Source organism: Cricetulus griseus, chromosome 10 (genome assembly GCF_003668045.3).
Source record: "Cricetulus griseus strain 17A/GY chromosome 10, alternate assembly CriGri-PICRH-1.0, whole genome shotgun sequence".
Taxonomy (NCBI): Eukaryota; Metazoa; Chordata; class Mammalia; order Rodentia; family Cricetidae; genus Cricetulus; species Cricetulus griseus.
Genome location: NC_048603.1, coordinates 22,026,295 through 22,046,678, shown reverse-complemented (window position 1 = coordinate 22,046,678; position 20,384 = coordinate 22,026,295). Strand labels below are relative to the sequence as shown.

General features: G+C 41.6%; 1 protein-coding gene across 3 annotated transcripts in view; it reads right to left on the bottom strand.

The window, feature by feature from the left end:
- LOC113837503 (transmembrane protein 71-like) overlaps positions 1–15,549 on the bottom strand; it is a 44,357-nt gene extending 28,808 nt beyond the window's left edge. For 2 of the 3 annotated variants that reach the window (XM_035449683.1, XM_027431703.2), the window contains exons 1-5: positions 15,426–15,549; positions 10,113–10,660; positions 8,639–8,721; positions 7,081–7,141; positions 2,952–3,164 (exon numbers count right to left, since the gene is read on the bottom strand). In XM_035449683.1, coding sequence (XP_035305574.1) covers positions 2,952–3,164; positions 7,081–7,141; positions 8,639–8,678 — 314 coding nt within the window. In that variant the 5' untranslated portion in view covers positions 8,679–8,721; positions 10,113–10,660; positions 15,426–15,549. The remainder of the gene's footprint in view (positions 1–2,951; positions 3,165–7,080; positions 7,142–8,638; positions 8,722–10,112; positions 10,661–15,425) is intronic. The other variant, XM_027431702.2, reaches the window with a different exon arrangement.
- Positions 15,550–20,384: the final 4,835 nt, after the last annotated feature.

Genomic DNA, 20,384 nt, shown 5'->3' with positions numbered 1-20,384 from the left:
GTCACAGAGCCATAGCACAAACACTAATTATCTTGGACTCTCTTTAGTCATATTTATACATGTCCATTGCCCATATCTGTTTGTGACTATCACTGGAAAGTCATTGGGATTTGTTAACTTACGATACCAAAGATTCCATTGACTAAAAAGCTAAGAATGTCATATGTTAACATCTGAGACCTACAGTAGAGTTCTTCACTTTGTTATATTGGTGGTATTCCCATCAATACATTTAAAAACTATCTTGACTTACTATGCTGGCTAGTTTTATGTCAACTTGACATAAGCTGGAGTCATTGGAGAGGAAGTAATGTCAACTGAGAAAATATCTTCCAAGATTTGGCTGTAAATGAGCCTATAGGGAATTATTTTAGTTACTGGTTTGAGAAGGCCCAGCCCATTGTTGGGGATGCCACCCATAGGATAGTGGTCCTGGATTCTACAAGAAAGCAATCTGTGCAAGCCAAAAGGAGCAAGCCAATAAGCAGCTCCCTTCCATGGCCTCTCCATCAGCTTCTTCTTCTTCCAGGTTCTTGCCTTGCTTGAGCCCCTGCCTTTGCTGCTTTTGATGATGGAAGTATGAGTGAAATAAATCCTTTCTTCCCCAGGTTGCTTTTGGTCACAACAGTAGTAACTCTAACTGGGACATTTATTATTTTCTCTTTCCTATTACTATAAAAGCTTCATGAAACTGTTACCACGCTGAAATGTGGAACTTGAGGAAACCTAAATCTGTGTTTCTGAGCCATGGTCACTCATCTGTCTCTAGAATAAGTGATCTCTTATCCCCTTTGAGATGAGAGTTAAGTTTTTTGTTGTTGCTGTTTGACAGTTAAGTTATATAGCTGAAATGATACTGAAATACTGAGAACAAATGAATGGGCCATCAACCAAACCAAGGGACATCTGAACTCCAGAAACAAATCCCAAACATCACCTGAGGAGGCAGGTCTAGATGATTGGGCACAAACTGGTCACTAGCTCTGATTTAAGTGACAGCTCTGGTGAAAAGTAGACCCATTTGGGGGTTCCAAGTTTGGGCACAATAGCTGTTGATGTCAAACAACAACTCTCCCCTCAGAGTGGTTAAGAGATAGTTTATTCTGAAGCCAAATATATGTAACTGTGGCTCCAGAGTATAAAATGTGGGGTACCTCAGCCTGTGTTCCTGTGACATGGTCACTCATATTTGACTCTGTAGTAAACTGTCCCTTTTGAGATGAGAGTCATGTTTATCTTGGATGTATGTCAACCTGTCAATGATACTGAGGTAAAGACTAAATCATGTATACACAGTGGCCATCGTCTATATTCTAGGAACCTGGCAAGACATGCAAACAATGCTGGTGCTTAGATGGGACTCACTTGGTGTCAGGTAGTTTTCTCAGTGCTCTGCAGAGATAAACACTCATGATGCCTAGAACAACCCTATGAGATATGGAAGATCTTGATCCCATTTCTGGTATTTGGAAAATAAAACTCAGAGAGGTCATTTTATTGTGCTAAGGTTATCCAACCAGTAAATGATGTAGCTTGGAAGCAAACCTAGCCAGTCTAGCTTCATGGATGCTGGTCCTCACCATCATATTATGTTGGAGATATGTCCTCTGAAGAATTACATATAAGATGCCCACAGAGGACTGGAATGGCCAGGAAAATTGATAATCAATGAAGTTTTCTGGGACAGGTGGACCATAAACTGTACGAGATGGCTGTTAACTTGTGTTTCGTATTGGGTCAGGGTAGAATTATGAGGCTGGAAAAAAATAGTAAAGATTCCTGAAGGTTTCCTAGGGAAACGTGGAACTTAATGTTAGTGTAAAGAAACCACAGGTGTGTGTCTTGGGAAAGGAAATGATGTGACTTGGTTTTCATTTCCAAAGACTCTTGGCCACAAAGGATGATGGCCTGGTGGGGGCGGGGAGGGGCGGGACTGAGGGCAGGGAATGACAGAAAGTTCATGACAAGGTCACTTCTTGCACACCTGTCAGGGATGTGCCAAGCAGTGTTCTGAACGCATTACGTTAGTGTGAGATGCTAAAGGGCTGATCCAGGACCAAGTACTACGAAGAAGAAATTGATTGTTTTTATTGTGACTGAGTTCTACTCTTCAGAGGGGAATCTAGAATTGCGCTCAGAAGATGCATTTTGAAGTGGTTTTCCCTCGGTATAAGGTAGCTTAGAGCAAGCTTTGTGTTTTATGTATTTAATTTGCATTTTAATGTGTGGTTGAGGGGGGAACCAAAGGTCAACCTTGAGTATCTTTCGCTATCAGTATCCATCTTATTGTTTGACACAAGGCCTCTACTGAACCTTGAGCTCCCTGATTGGTCAATGGGCTTCATGATTGCACTTGTCTCTCCCTATCCACCTCTGCGGTTAAAGATGCACAATGTTCTGACTGGATTTTGTGGGGGTGCTAGGGATCTGAGTTCATTTTCCTGTTGCCTGCACACAGGGCAGTTGACCCACTGAAACATGTGCCAGATCCTAAGCCCTAGTTATTCATGGTTCTCAATTAGGATAGTTTTAGCCTTCTTTCTCAAAGGAAGCCCTTTCTCAAAGGAATGCCCACCAAGCTAATTGCGTTCTCCTAATTGCATCAGGGTTTCTCAGAGTCCTTTGTCTGTGCCTTCTCCATGACGTTCCATTCCTACTTTGTTTTAACAGGTACCCTTTTGGAATTCATCATCACCATGTCCAAGACTCCTATGTTGCCCGATCCCTGAGTGAAACTGCTCTTTCCCTCCACCGTCCCCAACACCAACTTCCACCCAGCATGGGCATCAATTCATTTTACTTTCACTTGTTTCCATGTTGGTTTTCCCCGATTCCCATTTCTCTTTTATTCCCATCCTCTTGGACAGCATTGAGCTGCTTATCAATGTGTGGATGAATGAGAGGTGGGCACAAGGGCCTTGAGAAGCCTTTACACAATATTCTCTACTTACTTCACTAAGTTCTCCTTGTACATAACACTGGTGTGGGAGGGGTTCAGGGTGATGTGGCCGTCTGGGTCGCAGAGGAAACTGTCCTCAGTCCAAATGTAGTAGCCGTTGGTGAGGAGGCGGGGGCTTCTACGGCAGACATAGTGAGATCCTGTCAGGGGGTCTATGGAGCAGCATTCAAAAGAACCGACTCCATCCAGGAAGTCACAACCAAAGCTAAAAAGGAAAACAGGAAGATCCTTTAAGTCTCTACCAAGGACTTACAATCATACAAAACTCACAGAACCATCTAGATGTGAAGGAAATTCATCATTCACGTTTAACACTGTCAACTTCTTCCACAGCCCTTGGCAATGGTGCTCTTAAGTTTCAGAGACTCGGCCTTGAACCATGCAGCATTTAGTTCTTTCTGTCTTGAATTTTGGTGGCAACATTCCTGCCAGTCCACTTCTTCGCCTTAGGATGGACCTACACTTGATATTAGTTCATTCTTATGGAAATATCACCAAACAGCCTTTCCAGAATGTTGGAAACTCATTGTTCCCTTCACTCAAAACAGCTTACATGGCATGTACCACATGGTCACTCGTGACACTGTAATAGAGAAATTACAATTTCCTTTCTTTTAAACCTCCCACTTGAGAGATATCCAGCTCTTTGATGGCAGCTTGCATATCTTTCACAAGTCCTTCCTTTTAAATACTGAAAGTTTTCCCGTTCCTAAAACTCATCTTTCTATGGCAGAAGGTGACTTTGAACCATTCACTGTTTTACTGTGGAAACCTTTTCTTTGATTTCTAGTTAAAGCAACTCTTCTTTCTTGTGGCAAGCAAGTGGCACTTAGGTGTATCCATCCAGAGGAGACTGTGATTGTCATCTCCCTCGTTATAGAAATGTTTCTTAAATTACCAAGTTCAAGACATCCCACCACCAACAAACTGTCTTATCATTGAATCAGTTTTCAATTCCTAGTATTTTCCCCATACATTTAATCATATCTTCCTCTCCAAACGTCTGTGCCAACTTACCCTTGGAATATCAGTATGCAGCAGTATAAGAAGAGGACTTGCATCCAACAAGAGCTAGGTTTTTACTTTGTGTTTTCATCATAATTCTACAAATTGTTTTTATTCTGCCTACATGCTACTTTCCTGTATGTTTTTTGTATACCCTGTACAAAAATTTGTACATTGAAGATTACTTAAGTCTCACAGAGTTTCCTCAGAGATGCCACAATTTCAGGGACAGCTCTTAATAATGATGTCTTCCATATTCTAAATGTTCTCTAAACTAAAAACATTGGTTACTATTTATATGTGCTCATGTTTTGTGCTTTTGGATGTTAGGGGATTCCAACTGTCTTAATTTGCTGTAATAAATTTGGCCTAATTTGGAGGAAAGAATTCATTTCATCTTACAGGTTACAGTCCATCCTCCAGAAATGACAAGGCAGGCACTTGAAGTAGAAACCTGAAGGAATATTGCTTGATAGTTTCCTTCCTCTAGTTTGCTAAGCTAGTTTCCCTACTCAGCCCAGCATAGGGCTGGCACCACTCACAGATGGCTGGTTCCTTCTCTATCAAGTGGCAAATAAGAAAATGCCTCCCAGGCATGCCCATAGGCCAATGTAATTGAGGCAATTCTTCAGCTGAGGTTCCTTCTTCCCAAGTGACTCCAGAGTTGTTTCGAGTTGACATCTGACTATGACACTAACTGCACCAATATATTACTTTTAATGTCTGTGTAACTTCATTAAAGTTGGATGTAGGTAAAAGTTAATAACTAGAAATGTTACTGAGACAAGATTTAAAAAATAGGTGATAAAGGATATAGGTAGGAGAGAGGGCACACAGGACATGAAAGAGGAAAGGGGAATGGTGAAAGCCGTTGGAGAGGGAAGGGAAGTCGGGAAGTCTAGGAGAAGCAAGGGAGTGGGGAGATGAGGGGAGGATTGCTGAAACACACTTTGTTTAAAAAAGGCTGCAATGATTTCTAGTACCTTTTGTGCTGATTTAAAAAACGTTTGTAGACTTACTGATGTTGAAAATACTAAATTGTACAAATAGAGAGACCTGAGACTTTGGAAATGTCAGAAATGAGCTCTCTCCAGAGAGGGCTGGACCACTTCATTTCAGCATCATTTTTGCTCATCGTTTCCTCTTTTTGTAGAAAAGAAAAGGAAGATACTAGTAAAAACACCAGATAATAATTGCCCAAGATCTTGATGCTTCTGAGTGAGAGTTGAGCCACAAATTTCTACTTTTTTTGGCCTCCTACCCTATATTTCCCCCACTGCATACTATTTGCCTTCTCGAGAATCCGTGAAGGTTGCCATAGGGCACTGGGCACTTGGAAACTACAGAGCTCTGGACCTGTATTTCTGGCTGTCATCTGAGGCTCAGTTTTTAACAAGTATTGCCCACTTAATTTTCTCTAATCCTGGGCATCTCTCCTTTCAAATTTCCTTAATTTTTTCTCTTATTTCTTGACATACATAAAGTGGAAATGTTATTGCAAAATCGACATACTTGTAAGACAGTGTTCTTCATGATACCAAATCTTTTCGTTGGTTAACAAAGCTATCTGTAGGTCTTGACTCTCATTTGAATTATCCTAGAGGCATCCCAGGAGCTTATTCTCTTTCAATAGGCTCTTTTCAACGTATTTCAGAACCTTAACCACACATACAACTGGCAACTTGCTCAACTGTCTAAATACCACGTCCTTGCTTGTCTTGAGAGATGATTAACCAAGTCCTGGAAGAATTTTTGCTTCCTGGTGTTGGTGAAGGGACAGAAACCACCATAACCTTTAAAACGTTTGTGTAGTTATTCATATATTGGTATGTTGTAAGATGTGTCTTGTCTCCTCTCTCTATATTTCCCACAGGCATTATTAACTTTTTCAATTTAAAAGCCTACGGACAATTAATGTATGAGTTTGTTGTTAAAAATAAACTAATTAATAGAAATTATTTTTATTGAAGTTGCGCCATGTATCTAGCCCCCCATTTTTATTTGTTTTGCCCTTTTCAAATCTCTCTAAAAGGTAGAGATATTTATGATCTCCTCATAGAGCAAGAAAAATATTAATATTCAGAAGGGCAAATGACTTAACTATTTTATATAGCTTGTATTCAGGGAAGCCAGGATGAAATACTAGTTAAACTGACCCAACACAGATTCATATTTCTGCCTATATATCCTTGGCTGACTCACATGGCTGTGTCAGAAGACCTGATGCTTACAGGCAGGACAGATTATAATGTCGATGATAGATTCCTTTATCTTGCAGGTGCATTTCAGAAAACACTGGAGGAAACCCCAGCTAATGCCTATGGAAGGAATAAGAGGTGGACTGAAAGTTCAGGTAGAAAAAAAAATCATAGGAAGGAAATCAAAGATCCCATTGCAGGGTAGAACAAGATGGTGGAATAAACCACTCTGAGTAGGACGTGAAATGGCCAGCTTGTGCAGTGGTAAAAAATGTGACCCTGGTAAAATGAAATGGGAAGATACAATGTATCAGCATGAATGAGAATGATCCCCATGGGCTCACACATTTTAGTCTCCAGTTAGTGGAACTGTTTTGGAAGGATTTGGAATTGTGGCTTTGTTGGAGGAGGTCTGTCACTGAGGGTGGGACTTGAGGTTTCAAAAGTCCTTGCCTGTTCTAGTTATTTCTTTCTTTTTCTGCCTCGTGTCCGGGATCACATGTAAGCTCTCAGCTCCAGCACCATGCCTGTCTGATTGTCTATTCTCACCTCTGTGATGGTCATGGCCTATAACTCTCTAGAATTGTAAGCTTACATAAACAGTTTCTTCTATGGCTTGTCTTTGTCATCATGGTGTTTTATCATGACAATAGAAAGCAGCTAAGACTCCAGACTGAGAAAAAGAAACCAAAACCCAAGCATATCTAAGTATTCAATGCAGTTTTCCATCCAATAAAGAAATACTTAACCTGCCTGCATGCTCACACTATAAAGAAAGGACAATCCCTTCTTAGATACAAGTTTTCAGTTGCTAATGGACAGTACTGAACATATATATCCATAGTCCTTTTAAAGAAAGAAAAAACAATATGGTCAGGAAGGAAGTTTGATTTGACAGAGAAGAGCCCCATGACATACCTTGGGAAAAGGCACGTGGGTGACAGTTCTCCAGAATGTCCTCTGTCTGACCTGGAGGAATCTGCATAAGGAAACAAGAGAGGGTTTTTCAGCATCTCATCAACATGTATGAGCATGATTGACAACAGGAGTGACCCGTAAGCAGGTATGCCTAGATGATGTCCCAGCCTTAGCAAGAAGACAGCAATGTCATAGAGTGCTGTGAAGAGCTAGTTTCACAGAATCCACCAACTTGTCCCCAGTCCCCTATGGGAAGCATGCAGAAGCTTCTGTCTTTTGTCCTTTCTCACACTCCACAGTTCTTGGCAGGTTTCTTTAGTCCAGGGTGATGAATCATGACCACCAACTGAGCTTATAAATGGAAGAGAGAAAAGCATCACGTGTGAAGTTGTGAAAAAAAAATCAAAATCAATGGCTCAATATGTTGCCTATTGCATCTTACTCCATAATCTGCAGAATTCAATCACTGGCCAAGAGTGTTGTTATTTGTAGATGCTTCTGCTGTAGGAACTGTTTGGGTGGAGTGTAAAGTTGTGATTTTTGTGTGTGCAAGTGTGTGTGTGTGTGCAAGTGTGTGTGTGTGTGTGTGTGTGTGTGTGTGTGTGTGTGCAAGTGTGTGTGTGTGCATGTGTCTTCCTCTGTTGCCTTCCAGATTTTCGAGACAAGGTCTCTCACTGAACCCGGCCGGACCTCATCAGTTCTCTTAGAAGGTCTCCTCAGTACCAGGATTACTGGAGCATGTGATCACACCCAGCCCTGTATGTGAGCTATGTGAATCTGAACTCAGGGCCTCATGCTTGTGTGGTGAACACTTCACATCATAGTGTCATCTCCCCAGCCAAGGGGTTGCTTTCATTTCTTTCAAATACATGATTCTTAAAGGGATGAAGCCTGTGAAGGCTTAACCGTGTGCTCTGGCTTACCTACAGGCCTGACAGTGAACTTCACGTGGAGAAGGCTCGCAGGTGGTTAATAGTCTACAGTGTGACACATAATCCTATAAAATGCAGCTATGGTATCGAAACTTCCAACAGCCAGGCTCAGAGAAACTTGGTTTCCTTACTGACAATTACTACTTAAAACAAATAAGGTAATTTAGACTTTCAGCTTGAGCCTTTTTATTTTTTTGGTACTAGAAAACTGTGGGAGTGAGAGAAGGTTGGAAAGAGGGTTTGGGTAGAAAAATAGAGGAAGGAAGCAACCCCAAACCACTACCATTTTAACAACGCCCTTATTTTCTGCAAGTAGCTATTAATCTTTGAGCATTTTTTGTAGACAGTTTTGCATCTTAATTGTAGCCAATAAACGGTCTCCTTTCACATTTATGCGTAGGCATCTTAAAAACTGATTTTTTTAATACTAAAAGGAAAAAAACCCACATTTCTCTCAAGGAAAGAAATGAAGTCAAAATCATTGCCAAAGCACACACTGGCATTTAAGAAATGCAAGCTACTGACAGATGGCTAATGGTCTAAGTATCAGCAAAATCAAAGCAAGGAAATTGCTAAGAGGACTCTAATCATTCAAAGATAATTGCACAGAGCAGTTTCACATTTACTTGCTACTGGTGTCGACATCAGTTGAGAGACTCGGTACATCTTGAGAAGGCCGCTTGTTCAAACTTCACAGATTTTTTTTTTTCTGCAAAAGACGTTTAAAAAGAAGAAGATGGACGATATATTAAAAATAGACAAATGATGCCAAAACAGATGGCATCTACTAATTGCACTAGTCAGATTTGTTTGCTGAAATGGTACAGAGACGTAGGATTGAAGACAGCAGACCAGATTGCGGGGCTTCAGTGAGGTGGTGCCTGCTTCAAAAGCTTCAAAATCTATTTTTCATTGTCTCATTGCATAAGTCTGGAAAATTCTGTAAATAAGGACACCATTTTGGGAGTTACAAAGGTTGATTTGTCATCCAGATTAAACAGTGTGTGTTACTTAATTAAGAAATCTGAAGAAGTGACTGGCTCCAGAGCCCTTGAAACAAGCTCATGGGCATTTAAAGCAGCCAGCAGAATGTAGCTTCGTTATCGAGTTGCAGACAGCGCTTGGGGGCTGGTGCCTGTCTTTTTTGCTCAACAACATGAACCATTGACAAGTGGCCATGGAGAAGGCCAGTGCCTTTTTGTGGTGGCTATCAGCATGAGCATTCCTAAACAGCATAAGCTACACTGAGCTACAAATAGCACACCGCCACCCAGATGACAAAGCTCCATTCCTGAGGGCGTATAATTTACTTTTCAATTACAAAGTAAGCATGCACACAAGTGTACTATTTGTGTAGACTTTGATCAGTTACTTTTTATCACGTAGTTCTATCTCCAGGTAGTTAGTAAATTGTGTGTGTGTGTGTGTGTGTGTGTGTGTGTGTGTGTGTGTGTGTAAGTCTGTGTATATCACTACCCTGGTAGTTTTGTGAGATGAGAGTCTTTTATGACCCACTAGCTCCTGTCCATATTTTTAATAACTAATAATTAACTATTATGGTGTCATACGTGAAATCAATCACATCAATTCTAGGACTCACAACAGGTTATTTTAATAATGTATGCATGAACCTTTCAAGGAATCATATACCCCTGCTTATATAAGATCCCTTTAAAGAAGACAGAAGGCATTTCTAGAATTCTCTGAAGGTTTCTGCATCAAAACACACATTTAGAAAAAAAATCACTGCTTTGAAAAATAAGATATTGCACACAAGCAAACGTATTAACATGTCCCGTGTCACTTCAGCACTGACCAACACAATAACAATATATCCGGCCCAAACGACTGTATGCTAGTTTTACTCGAGCAATAAGCTTTCTTTTAAGCCACAACCTTCTGCAGCAGAAAGCAAGGTCTCTCCCTGTTTGATCTTACAAAAGTGAGTAGCTGTGTACAGCGCGTATAATGCCAGTTAGTTGAGAATTAGTAACTGTGAAAACGACTTGCATTAGCAGCTCAAGAACTTTTGAAGAAACAGACTCTGTCTACCAGTTCATCAAAGCAATGCATCTGTTCTGAAATATAACTTGCTCATACATATTCCTGCACAGGGAGTCCCCGGGCTCTTCTTCCAACTGATAAATGACAAGATGATCGCTGAAATATGAAGCTTCTCGTGGTTGGCAGTTCAGAAATCTGGACCCAGCAATTCTTCAGCTGACAGTCCCTTCGGAGTGTCAACAGGTGCAGAAGTTACTTCACAGAGGGAATCCCGTCTTCCCTTCTGGTGGAAGCTGCCCGCATCCCGGCATGCAGGCATCCACAGGGCAGTAGTTTGCTTCTTCAGTGGCCTCTCGATCTTTCAGCTGTTGCCTAGAATAGAATAGCTTGTCATTCTTGGGAGAGTCAGCCTCACAGTCCTTGTTTACTTTCAAAATCAGCCTTCTTAACCAGAGGCAGGGCAATAGAATGAGGTCATACTTCCTGTCTCGATTGTATCAGTGGTGTTCACTTCGTGGAACATGGACAAGAAAGACAGCAGCTCTCCTTGGCCAGCAGTAGAACATGGGAAGCATGGAGTCAGGTCATCTGCATAGGCTGTGATCAACAAGGAATGCTTCTCGGAGCTACTGTGTCAAGTCAACCTATAGCAACATGAGAAAAAATTTTAACCAAGCCACTCTTCCTGTTTGTCATTTTCTAGTCACATTCAGTTATGAGTAGTATGTAATTACACTCTTGATCCAATTAACCCAAATATGTGGAAGACAACCAATCAATGCCATTAAGTTTAAAGTGACATAAAGGAACATGATGACGTGATTTTGTGAGAATCTCCGCAGTGCCAATCTGTTGAATCAAAAAAAGTTTGATTTTTTTTTCCCAAAATGTTCAATAGGAGGTAGCATTCTGCATTTACATTTTTTTAAATGGTTAAAATAATTTATTTCCCTTTTTGGTTTAAAATGTATACATATATTTATTTATCATTAGAAAGAAGATTATTTTACATGTCAATCCCAGATTCCTCTCCCTCCCCTCCTCTCCTGCCTCCCCCCCCAACTAACACCCTACCTATCCCATACCCTTTCTGCTCCCCAGGGAGGGTAAGGCCTTCCATAGGGGGTCTTCAAAGTCTGTCATATCCTTTGGGATAGGGCCTAGGCCAACCCTTTTGTGTCTAGGCTCAGGGAGTATCCCTCCATGTGCGATGGGCTCCCAAAATCCATTCCTCTGCTAGGGATAAATACTGATCTACACAAGAGGCCCCATAGATTTCCAAGGTCTCCTCACTGACACCCACATTCAGGGGGTCTGGATCAGTCCCATGCTGGTTTCCCAGCTATCAGTCTGGGGACCAAGAGCTTTCCCTTGTTCAGGTCAGCGGTTTCTGTGGGTTTCTCCAGCCTGGTCTGGACCCCTTTGCTCATCAGTTCTCCTTCTCTGCATCTGGATTTTAGTTCAGATCAAGGTTTAGCTGTGGGTGTCTGCTTCTACTTCCACCAGCTCTGGATGAAGGCTATAGGATGGCATATGAATTAGTCATCAATCTCATTATCAGGAGAGGGCATTTAAGGTGGCCTTTGTGCTTCTGCACACATCTATGCTTTTTAAGCCACAAAGGAACTAATCATTCCGGAAACAGTGAGGTGTCATTGGACAGTGGAAGGAGCCTGGAATTCATCTTCCCACAGGCTAAGATTACAATGTCCTGCCATGCTAGCTGTGGGACCTCGGACTTGTTACTTAGCCTCCTTGAGTTGCGACTTTCTCACATTTAAATGTCATCATCTATACTACCAAAGTTGACTTGGAGAACGAAATGAGATGAAAACAGAGGGAAATAGTTGGGTACCTGAGAAAATGTGCAAGATGACTTCCTTTTTAGATTTTTGTCAACGGACTTCTCTTTGGAGGCTTTGGTTGGTTGGTCTGGTGGAGAAGCTGCAGTCATCAGCTCTTGGGGATCCCTACAGTACTGAGGTTTTCGTTGAAGTTGGGACACACCAGTATTATTTCCTACACAGAATCCAAAATTCTCTCCACCTTCGGTGCCTCTCCCTGAGGCTCCAGCTACCACCTAGTTCTGCCTGCATTTTATGCTAACATTTCAACTGTCGCTTGGTCTCTCTCCAAAACATTATGCATACCACCTACAGAGTTATCTCCCTATGCAAATCTGATTATGTCATCCCTTAAATTAAAACCTACAATGGCTTGTCTTTGCTGTTCTCTCATAATAAGTCCAAAATAATCCCTGTCACCTGTAAAGTCCCATGAGATCCAGTATTGCCTTGGTTTTACCCCGTAATGTACCCATTCTGTCTTCTAAAATTCAACCATGCTGACCTTCAGTTTTGCTTTCAACTTAGAGCCTCATAATATACCACCTTTGTTTCTCCATCTTGCTCCTAAATAGCTCTTTCTTTAACCCTTCTGACCCTCCTAGATCAAGTTATGGACTCCAAAACTCTCTACGTTTTCCTTTGGAATGTGCACCATAGCTGCAGTTAATGAACCAACAGTCTCTTGATATTCTATCTCCTGCTTTACTGTGAGCTTTGGGACCTTATGGCCTGTGACTTCCCTGTTCACTATCATGGACTTTATGTTTCTTATGAGGTCCACTGCACATTAGGAACTTAGAAATATATGATTTGCATGTCGACCACCTAAGTCAGTCTGGGCTTTGTGACTCACATAGTCCAGAACTTTATCATGGCCTGACACTGCTCTTCTGGCCAAAGCCTGAGAGAAAACTAATAACCCATAAAGTGTTTCAGGGGAGCCATATTATCACAGCAATCACTCCACAGTAGAAAACAAATACCCAAACCCTAGTTGTTCGTAGTGATGGACTTTTACTTTCACAGGTGACAGCTTTGCAATTGGTCACCGTGGCTAAGCTGAACTTTTCCCTAGAAATCTTTCCATTTCATTTTCTACCCAGCCACTTGTGCAGAAGGTGAAATTCATACATGGAGTGCGAGGCTTGGCTGCTTATGTGAAGGTCCGTGTGCTGGTTAGTTTCTGCTGTCAACGGCACAACCAAGAATTAACTGAGACTGGAGTCTGAATCAAGGAATTGCCTAGAATTGATTGGCCTCTGGCCATATATTTGGGGGAGGGGCTACCATGATGGTTAGTTCATGTGGGAAGATCCAGCCCATTGTGGACAGTACCATTTCATGTACAATATAGGAGCAGAAAAAGCTAACTGACAGCAAGCAAGGGTGTGTGTATTCTCTCTCTGATTTTAACTATGGGTGCAATGTGACTAGCTGCTTGAGCCCCTGTTTGCCTTGACATCCCCAAAACAATGTACCACAGCCTGGAATTGTAGTCCATGCAAACTCTTTCCTCCCCTGTTGTTTTCCATCAGAGAATTTGTCACTAAACAATGCATGTTGGTCAGACTCTGCTTGTATCTTATTCACACATATCTGCATCAGACACTTGGATCTCTCTGTGGACTGGGCTCAAAGCTCAGGTCCCTCATCACTAGCATCACAGAGCCTAGTACAGAAGTGAGTATGGCTGCGAAGAAAGACCATCAGGTTGTCTTTAAAGCTTCTTGGGTCATGCGGGTTGTGACTCTCAGGTGCAACGGGACCACATGGCTGTTAGTGTCAGATCTGATTCCAGTTGGCTCATGTATTTCAGTTTTCATTGTTTTGCTGCCCCCAGTGCCAATCTTCTGAACCCGACCAACTGCTCCGTGAGTACCTATTCTGTACCACTTAGAGAAACACCAAATTTGACTCTCTAAAAATAGTAAATATTGGTGTGAAGTTCAATCCCTACTTTACAATTGCATGTCCCAAATCACTGCTAGTTATTCTCCTTCTCTGCTCCAGCTGGATTAACGTGGCCTGGCCAGTGTTAGCTGTATATTGTCTATAGTCTAATGTGCCTTCGACCATTATTGTGACTTATTTTTTTGATACTAGGGACTGAACTTAAGAATTTAGACATACTAGGCCATCATTGTTTTAGTATTAAGGCTGGAGAATCAGCCTCATGATGGACATCTCCCTTCAGTTAAAATTCTATTTTTTAGAGATGTCTTCATTTTATTTTATGCGTATGAGTGTTTTGCTTGCATGTGTGAAAATGCACCATGTTCATTCAGTGACCAAGGTAGACTGAAGGAGACAGTGGATCCCTTGGAACTGGAGTGACAAATATTTGTGAGCTACTGCTATGTGGGTTCTGGGAAGTCAACACGGGTTCTCCAAAAGAGCGGCAAGAGCTCTTCACTGATGAGCCACCTCTCCAGTCCAGACACCCTCATTTTAATGTTGAGTGAAAAGAACAAAAGAGTTTACAGAAACACATAATGGCTTATAAAGCTCTTTTAGACAACAGGCACTTGAAATTTCCAGTCGGATGTCATGCATGAGTTGAAGAAGCCTCAATGGCCAAGCTCAATGTCCCCGCAGTGTAAAAGTTACTTTTACCAGTAGGAATCACAAGCTGGAATTATGAACAAGACAAGCAGAAGATAGCTGTAGGAGGGGGAAGTTACTGAAATAATGTCTAATTTGCTGCAGTCCTTCTCTTTGGTCAGAGATACTTGCATTCTCCACCCCTGACTTGCAAATATGGTGTGTTCACTTCACCCCAGAGCACACTCAAGACCCAAATCAGTCATGGCAGCAGAATTCAAGGCTGGGATCCCACAGTGACCTTTTTCACAGTGTGACAGAACCATCTTGTCTCCTCTGCCAAACAAGAAACAAGCAGAACAACGTCCACCAAGACTCTAGAAAGTGGAGTGATGAGAAGGCCGGGGCGAGATCAGGGACTCTGAGACTGGGAGGTCTGATGCTCAGGTACTGTGAGAACCCTGGAACCTTCGAGTGGGCAATGTGTTCTGTACAGAGCAGGTTCTATCAATGCAACCAGCACACACACAACTGGTTTTGGCTTCTGGCTCTGAATATTAAAGGCTTCCATTTCTGTGGCACGCATTATCTACACCCAAAAGTTAAGAAAATGAACTTTCCCCCAACAGACTTGCTCCTTGCAGAAGTTGGAAAATGAAAAGAGGCTCTGAGCCCTTGGCTTCTTTCTCATAAGATATCATAAGATACTTAGGGTACCTTAGTATCTCTTTGGTTATGCATTACATCAAAGATGGCATATTTCTTCTGCTTTATCACATCAAATTCCCTATGTTTGTGTTACTACCTATAGTTCATTTTAGATCTGTTTCTGTCTTTGTTTTTAATTGCTGAAATGTTAGACTAATGCCCAAGCCCATGACTTCCTTCTTGGATTTCCACCAAGTGTCATAGGATACAGTCATGGATGCTGTCTGTCTCAGCCACTGTTCTTTTGCTCTGAAGAGACACCATGACCAAGGCAATTCTTTTGAGAGGAAGAATTTAACTAGGGCTTGCTTACCATTTCAGAGGCTTAGTTCATTGTCATCTTGGCAGCACACATGGCCCCGGAGCAGTAGTTGAGACAGAGAGAGTAGCAATTGGCTTTGAAAACGTCAGAGCCCACCTCCAATAATGCACTTCACCCAACAAGGCCACAACTCGTAATTCTTTACATTCTTTCCTAGTGCCACTCCTTGGTGACTAAGTATTCAAATACATGAGTGTGTGTGTGTGTATATGGGGTCATCCTTATCCAAACAACCACACTGTTTTCAAAATTTGCAGTTTTATGAGAACTAGATAGATGATGGTTATCTAAGCTGTGGCCATATTGTAGGAACTGAATACCACCAAGTGTCATCCACCTTGCGAGGACTATGGGAGAAAGGATGGATGGAGATTATCCGAATCAGTACAGGGAAGAAGTGACTATGATATAAGTGTGAGTTACACGGCCAGAAAAGACAAATCAGAGAAGTGGTGAGCCTGGGTAGACTTCTGGATGCTGAAACCATATTTGAACATTAACCCCTGTATCAAAGCTATAGTCTTCCTGTCCTGATAGTAAGTGACACTGTATGAATTCTCTAAGGAAGCCTTCTGAGTATGGGGTTGAAAGCATTTCAGTGCCTTCAGTATTTGCTTTTGGATTGGATTTTGTTTGCATTTGTTCCTAATGAATCTTGCAGGATTTATCTGTTTCTGTGAAACCTGAGTTTATTTTCAGGATTCATATTTGAATAGTGCCCTTGTTTTTAAAAATGGAGAGAGAGAGAGAGAGAGAGAGAGAGAGAGAGAGAGAGAGAGAGAGAGAGAATAGATGAGGACTATATAAGAGATACTCATCAGCTAGCTGTAAAACCCTAGTCTAAGTCCTTTGCAAACGTGTAGCTCTAGGAGACAACATGTAGTTTCTGATTGCTTTGCAGGATCCCCAGCAGAAAGCTCGAGGATGTACATAAAGTATATGAATATTTCTCAGAAAATGTGTTTTTTCCATGGACACATAATGAATGCAGCTCGGACTCCCCTCAGATAAATGGGCCATCGCAAAACGTGAGAGGACCGAAGGGAAGCTTCTGGCATACGGTTATTGCTTATTGTTTATGAATGTACGTCTTGTTCTCTCCAATTCAGTTCTCATTACAGCTCCATGAAGTAGGCTTGCAATCCCCATTTGCATGAAGAAAAGTCAACCAGAGATGTATTTATTCCCTAAACTACTGGCACCATGTCAAATCTACCATAATTTCTGACCTTATTCCAAATCTCCGCCTGTGATACTCTTTACCGGTTGAGATCACTACTGAAACAAGCAATAGTAAGAAACAAGCCAATAGATTTATTTATTTAACTTCACAGCTTCCTATGATCTTTAAGATATGGCTAATCCTAAAACAAGAAAAGTAAAACTAGAGGACACTTGCCCTTTTTAGGGTAAAATTGCTCTGTAGAATATTTTTGCCAAGTCACAGGAGAGGAAGTCCCAGTAACTCACCACAGGGGATGTTGCCTCAGAACCTTTCAGGGGAAGCCAGCGAGCCAGGAGGGTAGCAATGCTGATGCTGACAGACACTCTGGACTCACCCTCCTCTAACCCTTTCCACAGAGAGGAACCTCTGCTATCTCAAAGTCCAGCAGTGACCTTGAGGATGTAGGTATTATTTTTCTTGTACTGGACAAGAGGATACACAGTGAGGCAAATTGCAAGTGACCAGGAGTACATGGCTCTGTATGTTCATTCATGCTGACACTTGTATTGAATGAAAATGACCTGTTTAGTGATGCACTTAACTACACCATTAAATGCCTCAAGGCCAGGAATTGGAGGTTGGGAATTCGGCTCAAGAAGTCACAGCACTTGTTCTGCAAGCGTAAGGACCCAACTTTGAATTCTCCAGACCTACATCAAAACCCAGGCTTGGTTGTATGGGTGCTAGCTCTGGAAGGTGGGTATAGGTGAATTACCAAACTCACTGGCCAGCCAGCCTAGCCAAACCAACGAGCCTCTAGCAGTGGAGATGATTTCTTTCCCCTCTATGAGGAAGCAATGAGAAGATGACCAGCTGCAGGCCAAAGAGAGTTCCAAGATCCATATTAGTTGGCATTTTTGTCTTGAACTTTCGAGTCTCTAGAATAGACATGAACTTGGGGTGTCCAATCTGCCTCCTTTGTGATAGTTTTGCAACAGCAACCTAAATAAACTAAAGCTTTTAAGTGACTTAGTAAGTGAATGATGAAAGAAGGAACACAAACCTCTGGGCTGTCTATTGCATTTGAAGATGTCACCAAGACTGAGCGCCTTCGTCTTTCAAGGACAGCAGTCATTGCCTAGAGACCCTGCCTTATCACTCTCTGCCCCAATTTATTTCCTTACTTATTTTGGGGGTGCTGAGAGATGGAACCCGAGGGTAGGCAAGTTATTCTTCAATTTCCACCATTGAGATACTTCCCTAGCTTGATAATTTTGTATTCATTTTTGTATATTCAAAATTACCTAACTCAAACGGCTAAGACCAACTGTTTATGCCTCAACTTAAGGAACTTTGATATCAACTTCTGACCCAAACAATAGTCTGGTAGATTTTTAAATCCCGATTTAAAAATTCAGTAAATTAAATAAAAGAATACACTTGTTTCAGTGTTGGTGACTGCTGATTTGTGTGGCTGCTGTGTTCTGCTACTCACGCCCTCCTCCCTGAAGTTGCAACAATCCCCAACAAAGTATCTCTAAGTTACAGTGGGTGGCTAGAAAGTGAGCACCCAAGGACTCTGGAACCAGCTCAGACCAGTCTCTCCCTGGATTTGTCCTTCATTGGGCTTGCTTTTCTAATTTTGCAGACCAGGAAGTACATGCTCAGCTGTGGAGGGTGGCTGTAAACTGTAATTTGGAGTTACAATTAGTCTACACCATTTGAGCTGAATATTAGTTATTTTTGTTGCCGGCTCTCATTTTCCTTTCAGAGGAAGCATGCCAGTTTTGCTTTAAAAGTTCCCACTCACTTCCATCCCTCAGCTGGGAGGGTTTGGGACAGTGTCTACTTTCACCTGCAAGTTACGGGTTGGGGTTTCTGTCAGATCAGGACAAGCCACACCCATGGCCACCATTCTTGATTCAGAGATAAGGCTAAAACTGTTAGGGATCAAAATGTCTATGTTAAGGCTCAAGCCAGCCTCAGAAGCAGAGTGAGTGATGCTATGATTTGATCCTTGAGTTAGACTGACCTCAAAGGAAGACATATCTTTAATCCCATATTATTTCTCCAGTTTAATAAGTTATCTTTATGCTTAAGAATGTTTACATTAAATCCCCCCACCGTGTGTTTGTGTGTTAGATGTGTGATACACACATATCTGACTGTGTGTGTATTACTCTCGTAGATGTGTATTACATCTTCTCGTAGGAAGATGGCTGTTCTGCTTTGTCAATTTCCACCTTATTCCATTGGTGTTGGGTTTCCCACTGAATCTTGAGCTAGACTGGCAGCCAGATCCCCCCCAGTTAGTCTCCCATCTCTGCCACGCAACACTGGAGTTATAGGCCTGAACAGCCAAGACCAGATTTTTTGCTGTTCTTTGTTTGTTTATTTTAATGCAGTCGATTGGGATTTGAACTCAGGTCCTAATGTTTGCTCAACAAGTACTAGTGAACCAGGTCTCCAGCTCCTCCATCAGTCACCAGGAAACAGATGAGTCTCCACACCCTTTGGATCAATACTTTTGGCACATAAGGCCAATTTAGTATGGCTTATTGAGACATCATCCTCAAACTCAAATGAAAATCAGAGCCTAGGAACCTATATTTTAGCAAACAACCCTGGAAAGTCTAATATAGATGAGTAGGAGGGGGAGGAGTAAAACTTGAGAGATGTTGATATGATGAGTGAAAGTGATACCAGGGAAGAAGAAGAAGAAGAAAAAAAAAAAACAAAAAACCAGGAGGAACCGTCTGTCAACATGGCAGCCGAAAGTAAAGAGCCTTTCTTCTTTCTCAGCATGGCAAAAGAAGACCATGTTTTGAGGCAACAAGAGTGATTCCCAAGTCAAATGCTATTCTGAATAAGGAATCCATTCCTACCTTTCTGCACTTTCTCATGCTGTATATGACATGACCCTGTACCTTTGTCTGAGGCTGCCGGGGTCAACTTGTAATTCTAGAATAATCATTAGCAACTAGCACCTCCTTCCAGTCTCAGAAGTGTGCAGGGTTGCATGACGAATTTTATGGCTATTCCTTGCTTCAGAACGATTGGCACACTGAGACGCCTTGTTGCTCTTGTGTCCCCATGTGCCTGCGCGTGGGCATTCTCACAGATACATGCACATGTATGTGTATGTATGTATTTATGTATGTATGTATCTATCTATCTATCTATTTATCTATCTATCTATTTTTAGAAGTACGAGCTGTGGTATATTGAAATTACATCTGCCAAATCAGAAAGTCTTTAAAATTGCAGAAACTCAAGTGGCTTTTGAGTAGCCCATGAATATGCTATAAATATTTACTTACACTAACTTATGCACACATAATTATTATATGTACATACACATTTATACATCTTGCACATATAATTATATGCATACAAATATATACACTATTTGCATATAGTGTATATGTGTGTATAGATAATGATATCACCTGACATCCCTCTTTTACACTGTAGCCAATAGTCAATAAGACTGGAAGAGTTCATTGGCTATGCGAACAGAAAGCTGCAGTAACATCTGCAGAGATGTCTGCCAGTTTGCTGCTAGCTTGGAGTTCTGTCTGTAATTGATACATTCTGAACAACCTGGTAACTGGATATAGCCACAGAGACGAGACAAGTGAGCTTTCATCCAGCAGAAGGAAGCTGCATTAGTACCATTTTCAAATACCTTAGACATTTGCCAGTGGGGACTATTGCAGAAGTAGTTCTCCATTAAACTAGTCTTTTAACAGAAATCCTTGAATCGTTTTGTCTTTGATGAAGCT